Here is a 24,318-nt window from a genome sequence, read left to right as displayed (position 1 = left end):
TCTTGAGAAATTGCCCAGGCTCAATCATATTATCCTTACTGTGCAGAGCTGAATTATACATATACATAAAAATAATTCATTTGCCAGACACGCCAACATTCATTATTATTTTGATTGTCTTATTCTAAATGGACAAGCAAACAGATGACTTCTGCTAAGGAACACTTTCTGAATGCATAATAATGCGTATATAATCAAATTCATTTAGATGGAGTCAGTAAAGCCTGAATAAGAGACACCTATGATGCATCTGTATATATGCATATATAAATTCCAGTCCTTATAACATGTAACATTAATTTCTGGCTGTCTATGTCTGAAACAGAAAGAGAGAGGGAGTGAAAGAGATGTGCATGGTCGCACTTTAAGGAAAGAAACATTAAGAAATCATGAGTTACCATATTAATAAATCTCCTTGCCCTCTCAACCTGACCTTTTCGCTGGCTGTAATTTTGTTAAAAGATTCAGTTTGGCAGATATTACATTTGTGTCATTAATGTGACCTGCAAGCATAAATTACTTGCAAGTCATCCTGTAAATCACTATAAAAGAGGGGTCAGTTAATAACTCACAAAAAAGGAAGGAACACAAACATTATAGTAAGTTTTTTGTTATAGAAATAAAAAAAAAATATATAATACAAAGTGACTCTACAGCCAAGTTTACTGATAGAAAACAACTTCAGTGTTATACATGACAAATAAGCTATTTTAACTAATATGTTCAAGGTCGAAAAGCTACAATGCAACAACTTAAATATGGGTGTTATGTTTAAGAGCAGATGGCTCCCAAGGCTTTATTTTAACTCACTGCAACTGGCAAAAAAAAAAAGTATTGTAACTATGTAAGAAGAATCACTGCAGGCACTGTTGTTCTTCTGAAGGGATGGAAAACAGGCTGACAACAAATGAGAAAAGTGAGTGATGATAAAAGCCTCAGCAGACACGACTATGACAGAGATATGAGATGAGATGTAACTGCAGCAGCTCTTTCATCCGCTCCACTTTGGTGGCCCTGATGGGCACAGTGAATCCCAGGAAGAAAATTCAACACCCTCTCCAACCGGAACCCTTTATGGTTCACAAAAGCTTCTATTCAAATAAAGCTTTATGAATAATGTGGCCATGTGTCTTTACAAAGATATGAGAAGACAGTGAATTTTGTGACAAGCTAAACCTTCTGTTCAATGAACGGCTTAAAAGGGAGATATAAATATAAATAGGTGCAAAAAGAGAGTGTGAGATCAAGGCCATAGTTATAATATATATCACAGATTCCCTCAATATTCAGATGGGCTCGAGATAGTTCTGCTCCTCCTTAAATGTACTGAGAAAAGCAACAGCAAACCGCACATCATCAGAAATTATCATTGCTTGATGAGCATAATTATAATAATTGCCATTATCAGTGTTAATACAATGCATTGCAGCCCTATGGGATGACTGCCTAAATGGTTTTACTGGCTAGCTTTGTGTAAACATAAAATAGAATATTCCTATCTGTTGTTAATGAGTCACTTACAGTATAAATGCTATGGTTTTATATATAAAAAACCTTTTTTTCCAAGAAATGTATGTAATGTATGGTAACGTTAAACATACTTTTTGTTATTCTTTGCAAAATTTTCACTATAATCTCAGCCACCAGGGGGCAGTCTTTTCCTAGCTGGTGTGTTATAGTGTTTTTCAGATATGCGCTGCTGCTTAACCTTTACGTATTTTCAGATACTCCCGTTTGGAAAATGGAAACAGGCTTTTCCATTTTCAGACTGTGGTGGAAATAATGTGTTCTTAACATCTTGCATGCTTAAAAATAGGTTACACCGATTCATCACGCCATCTTGTGATACAAAGAGATATTACATCAAAATACAGCTCAGCCCTCGTTCAACTTGAGCTGATACAGCCCCAAAACAATACATACATGCTTTGAATATTAAGTCATGGCAGCTGTTTCTTTACATTCTTTCAATAGCTTAAATCATTTTAAAATGTAATTTTTAAACCCAGGAATTTACAATATATATCTTTAATTGTGTAAATAAGTGTTGTAATGGATTTTAACCAAATGCTTTTGGCAAAATTGAGGCAATGAACCATCACCTGCCTCCAAACATCCAGATATTGATTTGTTTTCCCAGCATTGACTCCATGGCCATCTTTCTGCAATGTTTCTAGTTTTAAAGCTGATGTTTCAAGCAAGGTTTTGACTCAACTCTGTAGACTGTACAACTATTACCTCTGAGGATCCTAAATCATGTCGGTTTTTCCAGTAAAAACTGGATTTTTCTTCAGGGGAGGTTACAGTTTAGGATTACCCAAGGTGTTTTGGTTAAATTTCTTTTAAAAGGGTTTGAGTATGTAACTTCAGTAGTATCCTGTAAAATCATTGATGCAAGCTTAACATGGCATTGGAGAATGTCATCCATCTAGTTCAATGTTTTAGACAAGCCAAAAAAGCAAAATTCACCACCTGACAAAGTTGAACCTGGCCAGAATATTGCTGCTGACATACTATTCTGAATTACACAGAGGATTTCCCTCTGAGCACAGCACCATTTCACCATCACTCATCACTCCATGTGTGGGTGAGTCCCACTAGGAATTTAATTTGTTTCCTGCAAATAGGTTACAATTCATAGGTGTGTTAGAGGATGTCTGCTTGAGTTATTGCACTGTTTCAAATGCCTGAAGCCATTAGACTTTTCATGAACTTGCACCAGCCCGCTGTGCTATTAGGACGGTGTAAATTTAGCACCTTAGTGCAGAAAAGATCTGTAAAGAGAGGAACATCTTCTGTTTTACAGTGTGCATTTGAGAGATGGTAATGAGTTTTCCTTTATTAACATTTCAGATTTTCATTAGCCGAGCGTAATAAATATCGAGCCTTTCATAACCCACCGGTCTTCTAAAGCTTTTTTGGCCGTTACTAGTCACTCCGAGTGTTTTGAGAATGAAACATTACAGCTAATTTTTCAAGTTGGCAAACAGCCAGTAGAGGAAAAGTTTAATTTTTCAACTGCATGCTCAAGGTCTTTCAAAGACCTTTAATAATAGTCAGCAAATTACTTAGTCCACCAATTAATTAGGAGATAGACAAAAAATGAAAATGAATTGGTTTTGATGTTGTTAAATAATACATTTATTCTTAATACCTTCTTTATGTTAGTATGGCAATGAAATTGTGTGCCTGTGTCTCTATGAGGAAGGAGAACACCTTGAGAAATAGATGATTATGAAAAAACCCCACAATGTAAATAGACAAGTTTAAAAATAAGATGTTTGTCTGTTGTCTGTGCACAGTAGGACTCTTTTAAAAAGTAAACATTTTAAGGGCACAAATTTTCACAATGCTTCTGAGAGAATTCACGCTGCTTTGTAGCTGCACAGAAGAGACTGCTCATATTGTAGTTTTGCCATCTTAGTCATAGCATTAATTAACCTTTAACAACCTCATCATTTATACATTGCCCAGTTAGACTAAATCCTGCAATAGGTCCCAAATGAAAGCAAAAAGCAAAATATTTTGAAATATTAATGCCTTTATGACAAAATAGAGCACATTGTACAACATTAGTGATCATTGTAAAAGACACCATTTCTCCAAAGAAACGATATGCTCCTCTATAAGGTATTAGATTAAGATATAAATATACACATATTCCCAAATTTGACAGCAACCATAACATGCAACTCAGTCATGAAAACACTCAAATATTAAATCACGGACACATGCTCGCATGGTCCTTCTTTATAACAGCTCAACATCAACATTACAAAAAAAAACAAAACAAAACATTTACATCTGTGAACTGATAATTTTCCCATCACTCGACATACACACACTGTATATACATATAAAAGTATTCATACAGGCTAGTTTATGTGCTTAAATTCATTATAGTTCAGTTTTTCCACTTTTCAGTTCATCTTGACTTGCTGTGAAGTCATCCTTAAGCCATTTGTTGAAGACAGCAATGGGGTCAATGTTCCAGTGTTTATGAAAAGAGATGGGCACCTGGTGAGCTAGGAAGTCTCTGGCATAGTCCTCTGGGCGTGCCTGAAAGGTAAGATTAAGCATGGTAATTTATATTTGGAAGCTGTCTCAGGAGACGTAGGAGAAAAGGTATGAAAGCACGAGGTTCTGTTCAGATGCCTCCTGAAAATAGAGAAAGTAACACTTACGATGTCTAATTATAGGTCATGCATGCTTGTGGTGTAGCGACTCATTTGACATTTAACTTTTTCACGATTGTGAGAAATGACTTAAAGCCATTTTGTAATATCAGAGCAGCAAATGCACAGGTTTAAATGCACTTTTGGATGTGAAACAATCACCTCCCACCTGGAATCAGCAGGCCCTTTTGTTTTATGTCAGACTGCACAGCCTTTTGTCCCCTTCTCCCATGTACTAGAGCAATACATGTGATTTTGATTGGCTCTAGTAACACTGGAATCTCACAAGAAATGTGTGACCTACAAAGAGATGTGCTTATCTATGAATGCATGACGTGCCACTCTATAGGCATATTTTATGCCCACTGTCTGTGGTGCCCTGTTGGCACCCTACCTGTATATAGGTATATATATGCCTGCTATACTCCCTCACATGGTGAATAAAAAAAAAAGACAGACTTAAGACTGGAAAGAAGAAAACTGCATGTAAAGACGAAACATGAGTTATTTATAGATTATGAAATGTACATGACGAGATTTTATAAGTATATGTTTATACTCCTGGGGATCTGAGCAGAAGAATACTTCACATCGGGCCTATACATAAGCTTTTGGCAGATTATATAAATATCATCTGTCAATGTACACACATGATGTACACGTTGAAGTGAAGAAGCAGTAGGAAATTAAGTGGTCTAAAAACCGATTTAACACAGTTACATAATCACACATGGTATTAGCAACATTTTAGAGCTTCTTCTTCTCAACCATAGCTATGTTTGGATAACATCAGGCAAACAGCAATGTCATGGAAATGAGATGATATGAAAATGATTTTGCAAGGATGAACGATTTCGCTTTCTTCCTTTTTTTGACTGTTTGACCTAAACACACGCATCTGTAATGATGCCCGACCGCAGAAGCACCAGTGCAATTGTACTCTGCCTTGTTTCTGAAGGTGTCACTAAAACATAACAGGAAGACAGCAAGTCAAAGGAAAAAAATCTCCTGTTATTCTTTTTGGAAAAAGGCTATCTAGCTGTTTTGGAGACTGCTATAAGTCTTCCAATTTTTTTCTGTCTTGCCACTTTCAGCAAAGCATTGCTGGATAAAAAAGATCAATATCCTGTGAAGTGTAAATATGTTTTTATCACTGAGAAGGGTGGACATACCCTAGAAATCCCACAGGACTGCTTCTACCCACAGTAAGTCCTATTCACATGTTAAGCGCTCTGCTTGTCACCCGTAGCTTTGTAGCTCACTACTGGTTGCTGGTGGACATTCCAGTCTTATGTATTTGACATGCCGTGACATATCAGTCAACAGTATCCTCAACCTCAGCTATTCTCTTCCTGTGTTTATGCCCCCATGCTGTCACCCAACCTGTCTGCGTAGCACCCCCTTCATTCAGGCGTATTGATGAGCATTGCACGTTTATATTAGTGATGCTGTAATTACCGGTTTCTGATTTGTAAGTACAGTCCACATCAATGCACCCATAATTACAACTAGGAATTTTCTAAGAGCTCAGCTTACCTAAATGAACCAGGAGAAAAGGATGGTAAATATGAGGTTCAGACTGCATCACACTTTCAGAAGTACAAACTCTAATGTGGATGGTTTCACCGTTCACTAGCTTGAAATTACAGAACCTGTGATAGAAAATTACTTTAGCATATGCAGTGCCTAATCAACCAGAAAAAAAAAAAAAAAAATCCTGCGTAGGTGTACAGGGCTTTTGAAAATCAGACATCAGCCAGTTCTCAGTCTGCCTGCAGATGATGAGGCTGAAACACCTAAAAAGAAATGTGGCTTCCTTTGCACGGTCTGTTCCTTAAAAGTCATCACATATCTCAATGTAAAATCTCCTTTATCGTTATACCTGAAGAGATTTTTCATTAAAGAAAAAAAGATTATTGACATAAAAAAAAATCCTTATATTCTTCACACAAAAAAGAATGTATTGTGAGACTATGATTACAACCTGGTGGAAGAGAGGACTATGTGTGACAGGAAGTCCAAGAGCATTGAGGCACATGCCCAGCACCATGTCATCTGGCGCGTCATTGCTGTAGCACTTGCAGCCACTCTTAAGAAGTCGCACCACAGCTTCCCTGCTGAACACCATACTGCAGCAACGCATAAACATACAAAAAGGCATGTAAAAGACACACATAACACACTTATCTGAAGTGTAAATGATCAATTTAGAAGGAATTTTTTTTTGCCAGGAAATTATATATGCATGCCTTTCCACTATCATTTTAAGGTCCATTATGCGTGTTTCATTCAATTGAGGGGGAGGGCAATAGAATAGAGTAAAATTATGAGCTGAGAGCGAGATGGGTTTTTTCATATAAATTGGCTCTGCGTAACAATGATGCGACAATTCAATGAAAAGAGAAACAATTACAGATGACAAAATGAATATTAAGCTGACAGAAAAATCGCTCATTGCCACTCAGAATGGGTCTTTTTTTTTAGATATTATTCTTCAGAAAACTGGCAGCTATAGTGTTGTGAAGTGTCACAGCAACTGAAGTGTTCCTAAATGGAGTTTCTCACACAGCTCACTCACAGCTCAAGAGGTATCTAAAGCACAGATTTTGCCAAATAGGTGAGATTTGTGCTGTCGAAATAAAAGTGAACTACCACTTTTGCTTTTTGCCCACTTTATGATCTTACATCTGATGTAAGCAAAATGGCACTAAAATCAGATTTTTAATTAAATTCTGGGTGTTTTTCTTTCACCTGCTTTAACAACTGATGGCCATTTGTGATTCAGTGGGGTTTTATTTCATATTTTTATTGAGTTCTTTTACTGCAATGCAGTCTCCAAACTCATTTCCCTTAGGGGAGCACCACACTTTTAAACTAAATTGAAAGGGTTTATCTGTAAATTACAGATTACGTTTTTTTTATTACACACTTTATAGTTCCTCTGCTGCCCCTGAATCTTCTATCATCATCATTCCCAGAGCATTTGAGCAGTGAAACTAACTCACCCACCACCTCCTGTTATGTAACTGTAGCCACCTTGGCTCAAGCCATAGCCGTATCGCTCCCCCAGACTCACTGGTTCAGAGGAGTCATAACAGCTCAGCAAGACTTGCAGTCTGGGAATGCTGGAGGAAGCACAGTTCAAACTAATCACACACTCATCATCATCATCATACGCACATTCTGGTGCCTACACACCTAAAAAACTATTCATCTAGAGGGAGAATTAACTGCGCTCCCTCAGGCTATTTTAAACACCCAGAGGCTTCCAAATGAAGAGGCAACGTGACAGAAAGTGAAGCCAGCTGGACATGAAGTTGTATGCTGAGCTTTTTAGATGTTTGATAGGATGGTAATATCTCTAGAACTCATTTTTACAAAGTGACTTCATTCCGAGCGTCTCTCTCTTTCAACCTTTTCACAGCTAAGACAGAATCTGGTAGAAATTTTATGAATAAATGTCAGTCAAACAGTCAGAGTTTAGGCCACAAAAATCCCAAACAAACACATTTCCAAATGACAAGAACATACCTGATAAGTGTGTCATCATCCACAATGAGGAGCCACTTTGTGTCCGGCACAGCGCTGCTTAGAAATCTTTGAAGAATTGCAAATGTTTTTCCACAGTGGCCTGCAAATACAGACATGCTATCAACAGAATGGCCAGTATGACTTAATCACATATTGACCATCTGGTTTACAAAGATAAATGACCCTGTTAGGAAGAAAATCACAGTTGGTATAAACAGTTATTTATATGCACAGATGTCTTCATGCACACAAACGCAGGCACAAGGCAGTAGCAACAAAAATTATAGTCATTTATTATTCGGACTGGATTTGAAAGGAGTGAAGCTAACCAATAGTCACAGTTGTTAACTACAGAAAGAGCAATGTTTAACTTAGGAAAGCATACGAGACTTGATTTTCAAGCTACGTTTAGATAAAAAGTAACTAATTAGAGTTTTATTCTCTCGATAGGGGCCTTTTCAGAAGGTAAGAAAAATAAGCACGACCATAGGGCTTTTTATTTGTAGCTTTTGCTTGTAGTTCTGCATTAACTTGACAGCAGTGAGGACTGTTTGGGCAAACAAAGAGCAGCTCTGCATTCTGCTCAAAGACACCTCAAAAGTATGTTTGCTTTTACATATGCATGTCAGCAACTGCACAGGTCAAACAGGTGATCGCACATGTAAAGATCTGTTAAAAAAAATGATTCACCTCTTCAAGGTTTGGATTGCACAGCAATGAATAAAATCCTCTCTGGGCTTTTCAGTGCAAAGATATGTCCTACAAAGCTTTGTAAGCAAAAAAAAAGAAAGAAAAAAAGAAAGCCCTTGTCTACATTCTGACATCTCAAAGAAAAAACAAGGTATGTTTGGAATGATGAGCCCGGAGATCAAACTTTTACTCTGGCAAGTTTGACATGACGGCCAGATGGAACAAAATTTTCTGCCAACTCCTGAAAAAACAGTGATGTGGAAGTAAACAACAAATACAAAGAAACCAAAGAAATATGCCCATCAGAATCCAAATATGTGCACCATCAGGGCTGAGAGCTGAGACATGGAAATCTCTGGTGGCAAGCATCACAAAGAATACTGAGGCCTTACTGTTTTATTTATAAGGCACCCAAGGTGTTTTTGCTGGTATCTGAATATAGAATAAGAAGGGACACCTTGAACTGCTGACAGGAATAAAATCCAAAAACACGCTGATCTCTGGTAATCTTATATCTAGTCGTGGGAGTTTAGTGAAGATCAGGGTCGTGGATAGATAGTAGTTTTCTTCTTCATGTTTAATGCAGTCTTTAGAAGAAAAGAGCAAACAACCACAGCTACATTCATATGAACATAATACTACAGAAAGTTTTGCTTTGGCCCAGCTTTGACATTTTCTTTTTACCCAAGTATTTGTTCATACTCGGCCGTGAATCGTACTCGTACTTGCTTGATAAAGTTCCTATGCCACTTTTCCATTTCAAGGTCTTGCATCATTCTCTGCCTCACTTGCTCAGACTATATACATTTTTAAACTCAGCCTGTTGAGTGTATTTTTCCATTTTCAAAATAAATGTATACTGTAAAGATGTGGGTTTTCCACCAGACTTAATATTTCTTTGTGGTTTCAGACAGATGCATGATGAGCTAGACAGTTCTGAGTTGGGTGGATACTTGTGTTAGATTTGTATTGTTGATTGTCATTTATGCTTAGAAATATCTACTCATATATGCTTAGAGTTGTATAATCAATGTCATGTTGGTAGAGGTTTGATCCTTAGTAGTCTGTGGAGACTTTGTGTGCATTCCAAAGTGTTCTGGCATTCACACCCACACCCTGGGAGCATGGGAGAGGTCGTACCTTCTCTTATTGTTTTGTGGTAGGATAAACGTATCTATGTCTGTTTTAGGCTAAGTGCCTTTTGTTTAGAGGAACTGCTGGACTTCCAGACCAGCAGGTTTAGGGAAGTCTTTATGGGGTCACACTCTGACCTCACACACACACACACACACACACACACACACACACACACGGTACTCTTTGTTTGTATGTAGGCGTCATATGTTAATGAACCTATGTATATTCATGTGACCTCAATAAAAGAGCAGTGTTACGGGGGAGCGGGCGAGAGCAACTGGGGTCAAGCGAAGGGACGGCGTTTGTCCAGTTCTCTCCCGTGCACGAGAAACATAAAGAACTTTGCTTTTGCTGTGTAATTAAATTGTCTTCAACGTTCCAGCGAATTGGTTTAAGCTACAAACCTATCAACTTGTTTTTCAGGACAATGCGAATGAATTAATTTTATGTCAGATCTGTTTTTACATTGGACTCTTGACAATAATTCTGTCTGCCAGTCTGTGCCTCTTTCCTTGATAAATGTGACGGCTTATGCTGCATTTCATTTTCTTTGTGCACATGTAAATGCACGATATGGCTTTAAGATTTGCTCCGAGGACACAGGCAACAATGTTAGTGATGAACAGACTCTTGACATATCGATGCCTGACGATGATGAACTTCAAGGATGCTCTCAGCAATCATTAGCATAAAGTTTGAGGCCTTGGGAAAGAAGAAGAAAGAAATGAGCAAAAGAAATGGAAATTAATTTTTTATGTACCGATCATCTCCTCCTTTCCTTAAGACAGATATATTCCTTTTATGTCTCATTTCACTGCATTCTTATCTAATAACGTAATGGCCACTGTCCTCATATTGATAAGTACCCGACACTGTTGCATATTTCTAAATATAGATACTGTAAATCAGTGAGGGTTTTTTCTGTTGTCGTGGTTTGTGGCTGGGGCAATCTCATTTAAAGTCTTTTACTAGATCTTTTACATCACACTGCAGAAATCCAATCTATCGTACATCCTCCAGGATGTAAATCCTATTATTAGTTCTGTTTGACTGACATTATGCACTGACAGTAGCTTACGTATCTGGCTATTTACCAGAATCACTGAAGATGCCCCTGCCTTGATGATGGACCGTGGACTGCTGCCATCACAGAAGGCAAAATTGGAAGGGAAGGAGGCACTTTCTTTTAGATTACCTGGGAGAAAGACTTGGCCAACACTGCCCTTTTGTGGAACAAAGTGTAAAACTCAGGGGCAAGTCATACCAACTCTTAGGTAATAAAGGTAATGTGTTGACTTATGCAAAAGAATAAACTCCATGAGAATCCTGACAGCTTCAATTTCAGTTTTTTGTCAGAGCACAACCAGCTGCAGGCCTGTCTGGTTGGCTGTCTGCAGACTGTGAATGGCGTCTTACCCTTACCCCATGTTCTATTGTCTAGAGAGAAATGATCATGAAATATCAGTTCTGCTTTAGGCAATAATTAAACAAATGTTCTTTAACATAAATGATCTAAATCTTTAGGTAAGATCAGATCCACTAGACTAAGGAACACTTCCACACTCTGCAATTAATTATCCATTTTTATTTATTCTTGCTTGCCCACTAAAACTAAGACAAACTGTAGCTTTAGACAACCATTTACGTGTTTGATTGGAAGCAGATGATACAAATCTGTTATAGCGGCCTTACAATTTAATGACAACTTTTCATGACCTTTTCTAGGCTAGTGTAGATGAAGTCTACGTGTATACTACAGTAGGCAGCACCTTAGTTTTTACCCCTCAACTGTAAATGGCTGATGGTGTATTTTATATCTTGATAACGTGATAATGAGGTGATGGAAGACTTTCAAATTCATCCAACAGAAGCAGCTACTAAAATCTTGGATGGGTTTTAATCACAGTGGCCTTGATCAGAGGTCAGCTCGAGTTCAGACGTCAGCTTTACTGAAAAACACCTAGTATTTGTTCACATGTATACCATCAGTACATCTACTAGGAGGCTGTTGGGTAGCACTGGGCAGTATCTTTTTAACACTATCAACAGTGTATTTAGCCATATTTATATTTTAGACTTTATATAGTGATCATGTTCCCTTGGTCTGAATGAATTTAGATGTTGTTCTGACTGGACAACCAAAAAAACATTTCAGTCAATACAACATTAATAATACATGATATGCTACAGTGTCTATGGTAAGAAACCTCCTCATTGTGGATAGTGACAAGCAGCAAAAGAACAAGTAAACAAAAAAGTCAGTTTCCAGATTTAAATCACATCTCCATCAATGAATTCAACATGACTGAGTAATGTATGAGCATTTTTACACTTTCAATTACCCCTAAGCAAAGCAATCACTCTCCATATACATCAGGTAGTGGCATGTTTAACGTTTTCTCTTGGATTTTACTGGTTCTAAATCGATGTGGTTTTACTGTTTCAAGGGAACTGAAAGAGGATTACTTTCACTATAGCGTGGCCCTACTCCAAACAGATGTGCATTAGCAATGCATAATAAGTTGCTGAGTGCACTGAGGGGGCCCATGGGACTCCACTGTCACCTTGTTTTACTCTTCACACATACAACCTCCAACTGTACACCAGTTATGTCACCTTAAGAACTTGTGCATTTAAGACTTTACTACTATGAGATGTATACTTCTGCACTTTCCCCATCCGCATTAGTAAATTTAACAAGATGCAGGTTTGTTTAGGTAAGAATTACATATTCTTCTTGCGGAGTTATTTTAAACCCCAATGCAAGTCACAGAACCAACAGAGGCGTCAGCATGATAGAAATCCAGAAATCCTTTAATCTGATTTGCATATACCATTTTTTTTCTTCTGTTGAAGTTTGACTTTAAAAAAAATCAAAATTATTTCGGTCTGAAGTCTGAGAGCATTGACAGTGCAGAAGAACTATTTGTTTAGTGTTTGAAAAGCAAAGGCTCTCATTTTGGATTTGTTTAAGAGCAAGAAGTGCGTGAGACCTGCCACTATCTACAACGAGGAGGTGGAGATGAGGCGGCTCTCAAGTATGGGGGTTGCATATCAACACCAAACTGCACTGATAAGAGAGTAACTTTGCTAGAGAAGGTTGGCTTTTATTCTTTGGAAGGCTCAGATCTGCATCATACTAGTACAAATTTACTAGCAAGTACCCAGTGGCAGTTTACATCTATACAGCGAGAGGTTGCAAGAGACATCCTTGTTAAAAGTGCTAAGCTGCCTGGAGACAGTGACTGAAGGGAGGCACGGGTCTACACCAGAGCTCTGAACAACAAGTTTTACCTACAGTGGAGTTAAACTGGCAACAGCCAATGCAGCATCTTTTTAAGGTACAGAACGCGGAGTCTTTCGTGTCACTGTGTTGCCGATGGCTATGAGGTAGAATAATTTTTTGCCCAAAGCAGAGAGTTTGTACCGTTCTTGTAAACTACCCTGGATTGCTTGGTGCATTCTTCAGGTCTATGTACTGTATATTTGTGCACGTTTCCCATTACCATACCCAGTGTGATGCATTCCATAATTCTATAACATTACTATGATTACGTTACATCTGGACAGGTTCTGTCATTGCAGATGCAATGATGAATTAAATACAAATAAGTAAGTTTTTGTGCATGTATCTCTAAAAGTTACAAATAAATAAATCCTTGATATAAAAATGAAGGACCATAAATAAATTAGCTGAGATATCTTATTTTGCAAAAAAAACAAAAACAAAACAGACCTTATTGCTCACACAGAAATGAAGGACGCTTAAGGATGAAGGTAGATGCAAAGAGTATCGGACTAAGCCATATTGAAAATACTTATCATTTCAGTGCACACTACATTGAATTTCATTTATTTATTGTTCTCGGTAGAACAACAATAAATATATCCATCCATCCATGTGTAGACCAGCTCTGCATCATTTAGCTCAACAACATCCCCCAGTTCCTCCCTTAGTTGATCAGCTTGGTACGTTGTTGGATTAAAGACCCTCCAGGGGGATTGCAAGGTTTTCAGTCCACCTGAGGATGTATTTTTCTAGCAGAGAAACCAGGTCTGCCCCAGAGTCTCTTCCCAGTCAATCAAGTCTGGTGCACCCCCTGCGGGAGCCTCCTTTGAGCTTTGTTACTAAGTGTAGCCAGTTGTTGTTAACCGCTGAACATCATCTATGCTACTTATCCTATCCAAGCTCTAAATGTAGATGCAATTGAAACACGTAAACAGGAATTTGAAACAGCTGATGTTTCTCAGAAATGAAAAATTATGCTCAAAAACTGTATTCTTTTCATTTGTATGAAACTTATCAAAACTGGTGTTACAAGGTGCTTCCCAGAAACATAGAATAAACAAACAAACTAAATGATAAAGCATTTTACATATCAGTCGAAATAGGCCACACTCGAGTATAACATCAAAATAAGAATGAGAATGAAGTGGTTCCATTGTAAAGAACAAATTAAAATTAACACACATAACCTAAAGGTTAAAAGAATAAGATGCAAGTAGGATATAAAATTTATGTTAAAATGTATATAAAAAGCCTAATGATACAAATGAGACTAGCAGTGGTTTAACAGACAAGGCCAGCTAGAGATCTTCAGGCAGATCATTTTACAACTGAGGAGCCCTAGCAGCAAATGCTCAATCACCTTTTGCCTTGAAGCAGTTGGTGGGAATAGTTAATCGTGTCTGAGGATCTGCACCTGAACTAGTTAAGATGGGAACATCACTTTGAGTGTATATTCTGGGGCCAGGTGGTGAAGGACTTTAAAAGTAAAGTCCTTCACCAAAAGTAAAAAAAAGTAAAATCTTAAAATCAGTTCTAAAAGTAATGTCAGAAAGCTGCTGCAATCTGAAGTCTAATCTAACCAAGAGAAAATAAAGGCATGGATGACAATCGATGAGTTTCACTAAAATGCAGAAGTGATCATATTTCTTAGATGGCAGTAGCAGGACTGGATGATCTTGCTTATACATGTTTCTTGAGGGTGAGACTAGAATTAAAAAGCACAACCAGGTTTTCGACAGCTGGTTTTACATAAACTCGTAAAGGAAAAGGGGGGATTCATACTGGGATGAAGCTTGTGTGACACAACAATAAGAATGTGTTTAGATTTAGAAAATTTGGAAAATATTTCTTAATATCAGTTAATTTGTAAGACTGGACTGGGTTTTGATTTTATTAGAGTGATAGAACAATGTGTCACTGGCATAGCACTGGAAAAAAAAACAAATGGGCAGGTCCCAGTACAGACCCCTGAGGGTCTCCACAGTACAGAGTAAGCAGCAATGTGGTCACCGTAGAAAAATTCTGTCTGGTCATCGAAAAGTTTTCATTCCAGATACACCTGCTCAGTGCTTTGTCCCCTTGATCAAACTTTTATGGTTTACTGTGTCAAAATATTGCAGTTACGTCAAGTAACATCAGAGAAGAACAGTGACTGGTATCAGCAGTTCATCTGTTACCTTCCTAAGCACAAAATCTTTACTGTGGTGTCTGACTAAACTAAACCTGACAAATTTTTTTTAAAATGTTCAGATGTAATGCTTCTAGAAGCTGTAGACAATTGTCTATACAAGTTTTGTTGTAATACTTGTAATCGCTCTTTAAGTTTTTCAGTAAGAAGGATTGAGGCCCGATTTTTTGATGAGTGGTTGCACACGGGCTGTCTTTAAATACTCTGGAGAGTGGACAAAGGACAGAGAACTGTTAAATATTTAAAGTAGAAAACTGTTAAGTATTTAAAGGGGCAGTGACATCCAAAACTTCAATTAAGCATGTTGGACACAGGTAAGTAATTATACAGTACAGCAGGATGGATTTTACATGATGTATACCCATTTTCAAAAAAAATAAAAAAAGAATGGGAAATGGGTATAGATCTTATAAACAGCACTTGTTCATGAATTAAATTGGAAAGGAGTGCGAGCACTGAAACTGCTACATCGGTGAAATGATTAAATAAACCAACTTTAGGAAACCACCAGCTTTAAAACAAATATTTGGAACAAAGACTAGTCATAAAAAGGTGACCTAGTATTTAAGTCCTAGAGATGGCAGAAGTCACCGGGGGATTATTGATTAAAGTGGTCAGTAGGTTAGAAAATTATAGTTCTTGGTCAAGAGAAGCTCATATCAAACAGAAGGCACAAAGCCAGTTTTCTAAAAGAAAAATATGCCTTACAAAAGAAAAACTGCAGCACACTCCTGCTGCCAACTGAGAAGAGTTTTATTCATGTCACTGTTTTACAGTAAATTGATTTTTATGCTGAAAAGTTGAAATACCCACTGACAAAAGTACTCCAGCTCAATCTGGTTCCAGTTCTCCTTAAATGTTGGATTTGAATCACATCCCCTTCATGTGGTGGTGAAAGGTGTATAACTTTTGAGCCTAATTAGCCAGTTCAGCCTGGACCAATATACTAGGCCAGTAAGTGTATCTGCCGGTACAAGTGATGATTGGTGTGATGAAAAGTGAGGCTGTGAAAGGATAACTTACCCCTTTCAGTATTTGGAACACCTAAATTAATGGTTGGTATTGAAGGATCGGCATGATCGCTGTAGTACTCCAAAAATAAGGCGTCCTTTTCCCAAGTCTTCTTTATCACTGGCACTAGAGATAGAAGGAGAAAAATCAATACAGTGTTCAGAGTTTCACAACAAGCAGACCTCATGTTCTGTGCAATGTTTTCTGACCAAATGAAAACATTCTGATATTCTGTGTTTTTAAAGTAAATATTTTATTTAGGGAGATGAATCATTAAGGATAGTGAAATGATAAACAATGTTCCCTTTAATCCTTCGACTTTGTTCAGATTAGATTAATTCAGTATGTACCGACACTGTGCTCTTTTGTTACTTGGGGAAAAGCCTCTTTTGATTCTGGCTTGGATGACTGGCTTTCAATATTTGATTAGACATATGATTAGTTACACCAAAGTAAATCACAAAACTTTTTAAAGTAACTTGTAAAATAAAGGGTTTCTTTCCTTTACTTTTACATTCCAGAGCTTTGACTCTGGGGATTTTTGTCAGGCCTCAAAAATAATTTAACTTCATTGTGCTTAATGCCCAGTAGCACTGTGAAACCTGCAGCTTTTGGCAGTGGAAAGGTACTGCAGATAGCAGATTACTGGATCTGTATTTTTCATTCTATTTATACCCTGCTATCACAGGTAGGATAAGGCACAGTAGCACCAAGTTGCTGACTTAATTCTTGGTGTCAAAGGTCAGCGTTTTCCTCTACATTTTATTACGATAGGACTCATGAATTTTTGGATATTTGAAAGTTTCTGGGCTGTTTAATTCACAGAGTATTAATGCAGAGAAACACAGGATACCCTGACATCTACAGCAGCATCAGCAGCTCAAGGCTGTGTTCATCTCTCATAAATCATCAAAAATGAATCAAAGTGGCATGTTTAAGATTAAAAGAATAAACCAAAAAACAAAAAAAGTTGTGTTCAGTGCCTGTACAGGTTCTGAACTGATAAGAAACATCAAGTACAATCAAGCTCGAAGTGCACATGTATCTTACATTACCACATTAAACAGCTAAAGCAAACAAGTATATTCCAAAAGCATCATTCAGGTCAGATATTGACTGCTTTAGACAATCATTAGGTTAAAAAGAAAACTCTGAACACAGAGTGAAGCAGCAAACACAACCTACACATTGCTGTTAAAAAAAGACAACTGTGGCTCTTGAGGATATAAAATGGCATTTTATCAGACAAATGCCACTTAAACTGAAGCACACCAGTACATTAAAACACAGTTAAAGCAGAGACTGTGTTACAAGATGGCATGAGGTTCTGTAGTTCTTAAGAAGTGCTGTAAATATTTCATTAAAAGCAAATGAAAAGATAGAGGTGAATAAATTGTGTATCACAGTAAAAAATACAGTATTATTATACTACACTATCTGCATGCCACATTTCAACTGGTTTTTAAGAAGGGTAACATCCATCCATCCATCCATCCATCTTCATCCGCTTTGTCCGGGGCCGGGTCGCGGGGGCAGCAGCCTAAGCAAAGAGGCCCAGACCTCCCTCTCCCCAGCCACCTCCTCCAGCTTATCCGGGGGAATACCAAGGTGTTCCCAGGCCAGCCGAGAGATATAATCTCTCCAGCGTGTCCTGGGTCTGCCCCGGGGCCTCCTCCCGGTGGGACATGCCTGGAACACCTCACCCAGGAGGCGCCCAGGGGGCATCCTTGTCAGATGCCCGAACCACCTCAGCTGGCTCCTTTCGATGTGGAGCAGCAGCTGCTCTACTCTGAGCCCCTCCCGGATGGCCGAACTTCTCACCCTAAGAAGGGTAACATGCTTTTCTTTAATGTTTTACTTCATTCTATGTTTTTGTCAACTCATGTTGACTTTTTATGTTTTGGAGAGAATGAAAGCTATAGAAAACAACAAAACTGACTTGGTGGTTCTGCATTTATTTCTGTTTCAAATCAGTGCAGAACCACAAAAACGTCCACGTAACAATAGAGCTACATACGGATTTCTTTTTGTGGTAGTACAGGCTAGTTCTAGGTGCAACCTTCTTGTTTAGAAATCAATTTTACAATCACGATTTCATTGAAAGCAAGCCACTTCAACAATCTCCAACAAAGCACAGTCCTTTGGAAAATATGTAAGAAAACCGTTCCCACTAAAGGTGGAAACAAACTTGTTTCTCCACCTGAGGCAAAAACACACCGTTGACTACAGCGGATGATGTGTGACCAAATGCCTGAACCTAAGATCAGAGGAGCATTAGGAGGAGCAAACAGTGAATGGAACTAAACTGGTTAAAAAAGCTCAACCCAAAACACAACATGCAAGTTAAATGATGCTAGTTATTGTTAAACTGAAGTGTTAAGCAGTCAGTTATACTTGTAGTTAATGTTTCTAGGAAGAACACTACCCAGGCTACTTTTGTGCTTACAACTGACTTATGCTGTGTTACTGCTATTGCACAATAATGTTGCTGTTGCTGACAACAAGTTTCAATAGGTTCACACTTCTAACTAGGCAATGTGTCATCAATGACAGTAGCTCATAATTGAAAATACCCGTCTTTTATTAACACTCAAAAATGGTGATTGTTGTTCAGTATTTTTTTGTTTATGTATTGCAAATTTTCTTGCAACATCGTAATATAGTTTTGAGGCTCTATTTTCTCACCCCTAATGAGAGTTCATCCTACAGTATTTTATTGTCTTCGTATTAGTATTTAGTATTTATTTATTTATTGTCATTGTCAAGAACAATGAAATTGCGTTTGGGGCTTCCATACAACCCAAAAAAAAGAAGAAAATAATAAATACCCCTTAAAACCCAAGTGTACATATTTAACCCAGTGTGACTCCAATGCAATAAGACAATCCTTAGCAATAATGTTCGTAGAAATTCAGACTACAGAAGATTAAAAAGCCTTCACACTGATTGACATCTTAAATTAAACGTGATACACTTTCATGTCTCTTGCTTTACGCAGCTAAGCTAACCTTTGATGTCTGAATCTAATATTCATTTTCATCTTGTCTGCATTTGAAACTGATAATAGCTGCTTGGCAAAGAAAATGTAATTAAGGTAATTAGTGGAATTACTTTTGAGTGACGCCCTTTACGTATGGTGTTCAATTTGTCTGATCCATCTAAAGTTAATTTGAAATTTGATCTATTGACTTAACCCGCAACAGTTTTATCAGTTTAAAAGTGGAGTACATTTACTATAGATAGCTTAATGTTAGGGAGTGCGTGCCAGTAAGTGGCATTGCTGGATGACTGAGCATTTGGAGCAATAAGGGAGACACAGAAAGAAGTATAGCTAAAAGGTATTTTTATCAGTCTAGACATAGCAGTGATGGAAAGATTTACAGAAAGAGTTTGCTCATACAATCATATAGGTCAAAGGTAAAGCAAATCAATTATGAGATAGCAAGAGGACAAAAATGTGTGCTGTATAAAGGGAAAATGTTCATCATTTCTGGATTTGGTATGAGAGGGAATGACTCACCTCTTTCACTGTGAAACTTCTTGCATGTTTTCACAGCAACAAATATATCTTCTTTATTTACAGGCTCCCCCTTTGATAAAAATAGGAGACATGAGTCAAAGACAAAAGCACACATATCACATATAAGATAAGATAAGATAAGATAAGATAACTCTTTATTGTCATTGCACAGTCATACATAGTACAGTAGTACAATGAAATTGGAAAAACTGTCCTACGTCGGCACTACATATAACACAACACGACACGATATGACACATCACAACGTAACAAACAACACAACACAGTATATTAACTTAGTATAAAAAAGAAGAATAAGTGTATGTGTATTGCACACTGTTATTATTGCACATTAATTATTATTGCACCTTGTTATAAATATAAATATTATTGTTATCGTTTTAAACATTGTTACCTCCCCCTAAAAAGTCCAGGGAGGTATCCAGTCAGGTCAGCTATTTACATTGATCAGGGCTATTGCCCTGTTGTAAAAGCTGTCCTTGAGTCTATTTGTTCAGGACCTCAGCAGCCTGAACCTCCTGCCAGACGGCAGCAGCTTAAACACCCGGTGTCCTGGGTGTGTGCAGTCCCGTAGGATGCTGCGTGCCCTCTTGAGACAGCGAGTGCTGTACAGGTCCTTCAGGGAGGGAAGAGGATGTCCAATGATTTTTTGGGCCATGTTGATGACCCTCTGGAGTGCCTTTCTGTGTGCTGTGGTGCAGCTGGAGAACCACACACCGATGCAATATGTCAGCACACTTTCAATGGAGCAGCGGTAGAAGACGGTCAGCAGCTCCTTCTTCAGGTCCATTTTTCTGAGGATTCTCAGAAAGTGGAGACGCTGTTGGGCCTTCTTTAAGACCGCAGAGGTGTTAGAGCTCCATTGGAGGTCTGTGTCTATGTGCACACCCAGAAACTTGAAACTGGAGACCCTTTCCACGCACTCCCCGTTGATGCTGACAGGCTGCAGCTCGGACTTCCTCCTTCTGAAGTCAACTACCAGTTCTTTTGTTTTGGTGGTATTGAGGTCCAGGTTGTTGTCTGCACACCAATCTGACAGCCTCTGAACTTCAGCTCTGTATGCAGTCTCATCTCCCCCTGAGATGAGCCCCACCACAGTGGTATCATCTGCAAACTTGATGACTGTGTTGTCTGGGTGGGAACTAACACAGTCATGTGTGTACAGAGTGTACAGTAGGGGACTCAGTACACAGCCTTGTGGAGAGCCGGTGTTGAGGCTGAGGGCTGAGGAAAGATGAGGCCCCACTCTAACTCTCTGTACACGGTCTGAGAGGAAGTCTCTGATCCAGCGGCAGGTGGTGGAAGGAAGTCCAATTTCCAGCAGTTTATCTATTAGTCTGTCCGGGAGTATCGTATTGAAAGCAGAGCTAAAGTCAACAAAGAGCAGCCTGGCGTAACGGCCCTGCACTTCCAGGTGAGAGATGGTGGTGTGGAGCGTTGTAGCAATGGCATCTTCAGTTGATCTGTTAGCTCTGTATGCAAACTGGAGCGGGTCGAGTGTGGGTGGCAGGCAGGACATGATGTGACGTCGGACCAGTTTCTCAAAGCACTTCATTATAACAGGTGTTAGAGCAACTGGTCGGTAGTCGTTGAGGCTGCTAATGTTAGTACGCTTTGGCAGTGGGACAATTGTGGCTGACTTTAGGCACGGCGGGATGCAGGACTGGGACAGTGAAGTGTAAGTAAACCTGAAGCTCGACATGTATTGCAGCTAAATAGCTGAAACTCAGTTTCCAGACTATATTAAATGTCCAAGTGATTAGTGGGAGTTCATATCTTCAAAGTGAAATTAGAATTGGATTTTTTCTTTCATATGGTCTAAGGTCATTTGTCCTTCTAGTTGCCTTAGGTTCTCCTTTTGAAACTAAAGACAGACACTATCTGATAACCGTGCAGCATATTTGAAGGGATGCAGGAATGAATTCAGTTTTCATTTGTAGCATCTGTAGTCTCGGAAATGAAAAAAACAACAACAAACCAACAAAAAAACCCACACATGATGGGAGAGACAGAAAGCAATGAAAGAAAAACGAACATCTAAATGCAATTTAGCAATTTCTTTCTCAAAAACAATTCACTAAATCACCTTCAGACAGAGTGCATTAAAAATGTATGCCACATTAAAACATCATCAGCTGCTGAACAAACTGTCACTTTTCCAACAATATTAATGAAACAAAATGCTACGTAATGTAAAGATCTCTTGTGCCGTGAAGCCTGAGCTACAAATACAAAATAAAAGACACACAAAGTACATTTAAATATTAACGGAGAAAAGAGATTCTTTGCTTTTTTACGTAATGCATAAAATGTCAGAAACGAGTGAAAAATGCTCGTCACAATCTGAGCAGAGCTAAAAGTGGCCTCTTCAAACGGACTTTGAGTGGTCCAAAACATAACTTAAAAAATACAGACACACATACACAGAAAAGGAAAAAATAGACCTCAAGGATGCTAAGATTTTGTTTATTCTGTGTCTCACGCCAGAATAAACAAGGCTTCGTTGTTATTCGTTGGCCTGTCTTACAAATTTTTTTGAAAACGACTGTTGTAGGGTGAGAATTTGAACAATCTTCTGCCCTGAAATGTTTAGCATTTTGATAGAAACCGCTCTACAATAAGTTTAGTTATTGCCTAAAATAAAAACAACAGGCTTTGCTGTCGTTGCCACTTGGGTTGTAATCATTTTGCCCTCTTAAATCTGCCTCTCGAGGCTCCTGATTCTTTTGTCGACGCTGCAGCCGAGTGCTGCTCTTAAGCCACTTGCCAATTTGTCTCACAACTGTTTCGTTCACTGTCCGGTTACGATGCATCCCCTCCTGTTCTGTCTGAATGGAAACTTCTCCCTGAATACTTATTAAACCTGTGACCTTCACGTTTCTCTGCCGGCTGCTTGGCTTGTTGTCCTGTTTTCTGTTTAAATGAATGTCGTTTTATGAGGATAGAAGTTCCGTGGAGAGGGAGGTAATAACCACATGAATATAAATCTGACAGTTTGCACTGCAGCAAACATGTACTAGACTCAAGACCACAAATGCACATACACTATGTGATTTGAATAACAAATGAAAAGATCAGATTCAATTTTTGTTTTTTCCGTCAAAACCAGGAGGGAAAATCATGAAAAATTAAAATGGAAAAACTCAGAAATGGGACACTCTCAGCAGCAAGCTCTGGCATCTCAAATTCAACTCGCCTCACCTTCTCCACAAAACTCGAGTCGCATCTATCCCAAACAATCACTTCTTACTAGTATTACTGATCAATTTATGGTGTGCGTGGAACCAACTGCTGCAGGCTAAAGAATATCACACCCTTCTAATAAGTTCACAAACCAAACTTCTCTCAGCTTGAGCAAACATCATACACTGGAGATCCTGTGGAGAATTTTGCTTAGAATTCAGCACAGCATAGTCAGTTGCAGCAAATCTAACCAACACAAAAAAAAAATCTACCCCAGAAAGTATGATTAAGCTTCAGTAGGAATCCTACTGACCTTACTTACATTCTGACCGAATCAATTTTTTTTTTTCCCCATTAGTTACACCCACTCACTGGCTCCCACTCAGATACAACGAAAAATTAAAAAAAATGTCCTAATGGAAGCTTATAAAGAAAACTAAAACTGCTTTCGTGTTTTGCATGTTTCCCCAGTGCAAAATTTAGACGGTAGAAATATCTGCTACAGATTCATGACACAATAAATGTGCGTGATGATTTATGTTTCAATGACAAATACAGCAAATATTCAAATATAATGCAAGCGTTCAGGTTAAGACACAGCTTGAAAAAAGGCATTGCGATGTTTGACATTTGACAGTAAATACATAGAAAAATATTTAGATATAAAAAAATACAGAATAAAACATCTGATTTGAATTTGGAAACAAACTGAAAGGATGTTGCTTTGCAATTGGCTGATATCTTAAATTAATTTGGCAAAACAAATGAAAGACTTCCGTCTTTTCTGATTGCACAGTATGTGGTATAAAAGCAGTACTTCACCGTGAAATGCCAGCGTGGCTCGGATTCAACCTTGGGCAAGAGGGCCATCATACATCATTACATGACTGCCAATACCTCACAGTGAACCATCCTCTGTTTTGTGCTGTCATTTAATTTTGCTCCCTTTTCATTTCCTGGGAATTGAGGACAATCAAACTGATCCAAATACAGAGCAGATACTCACACACAGTGGAGGCTTTTTGCTCACAGTGGTTGCACAGTGGCTGGCCTGGGGAGAGTCCTCTGGCACAGTACACAGCTCAGGAACTGCAGTGAGATGTGGACCCTTCCCATTGTCCCAGATATACAAGGCAACCTAAAAAAATCCAGAATCATGTGGTCAAGCTTATGAGTTATGGACAGAATGCAATCCTTAAGACATTAATGACTGATTAAAAACATAAACATGTGCTGCTTTTTGTATTATTATTGTCTTATTTTATATTATAATAAAAAGAACAGTTTAGAAAATTCCAGGAGCATATTCACTATTTAAGCCGAATAACAAAAAAGATTAAGAAGAGGAGAGATTAGAGGAGACTTGAGAACTGGTGAGTATTACTGCATTTCTTCCTGAAGAAGAAAATCTGGGTTTCAAGTTAAATATTCTGCATGGAGAAGACAGAGATGTTGCAGAGTAAGAATGTGTCATGAGATGTGACAGCTAGTGCTGCCTGGAACTGTCTAAAGTAGCAGAAAAATACAGAAACTGTAAACTTACCAGCAATGAACTGCTGCAATTCATGCAGCA

The 24,318-nt window shown here is 38.3% G+C and overlaps 1 protein-coding gene across 1 annotated transcript in view; it reads right to left on the bottom strand.

Annotated features, from left to right (window-relative positions):
* Positions 1–3,523: 3,523 nt before the first annotated feature.
* Positions 3,524–24,318, bottom strand: part of b3glcta (beta 3-glucosyltransferase a) — an 81,907-nt gene continuing 61,112 nt past the window's right edge. Inside the window, exons 9-15 of the mRNA XM_085243924.1 lie at positions 23,752–23,883; positions 19,542–19,611; positions 16,034–16,147; positions 7,707–7,806; positions 7,181–7,300; positions 6,160–6,304; positions 3,524–4,059 (exon numbers count right to left, since the gene is read on the bottom strand). Coding sequence (XP_085100050.1) covers positions 3,898–4,059; positions 6,160–6,304; positions 7,181–7,300; positions 7,707–7,806; positions 16,034–16,147; positions 19,542–19,611; positions 23,752–23,883 — 843 coding nt within the window. The 3' untranslated portion in view covers positions 3,524–3,897. The remainder of the gene's footprint in view (positions 4,060–6,159; positions 6,305–7,180; positions 7,301–7,706; positions 7,807–16,033; positions 16,148–19,541; positions 19,612–23,751; positions 23,884–24,318) is intronic.

Source organism: Mchenga conophoros, linkage group LG14, assembly GCF_057382185.1.
Source record: "Mchenga conophoros isolate Kocher_MC1m ecotype Shallow Benthic linkage group LG14, M_conophoros_male_GT1.1, whole genome shotgun sequence".
Lineage (NCBI taxonomy): Eukaryota > Metazoa > Chordata > Actinopteri > Cichliformes > Cichlidae > Mchenga > Mchenga conophoros.
The sequence above is the reverse complement of the archived record's forward strand: the minus strand, read 5'-3'. Positions and strand labels throughout refer to the sequence as shown.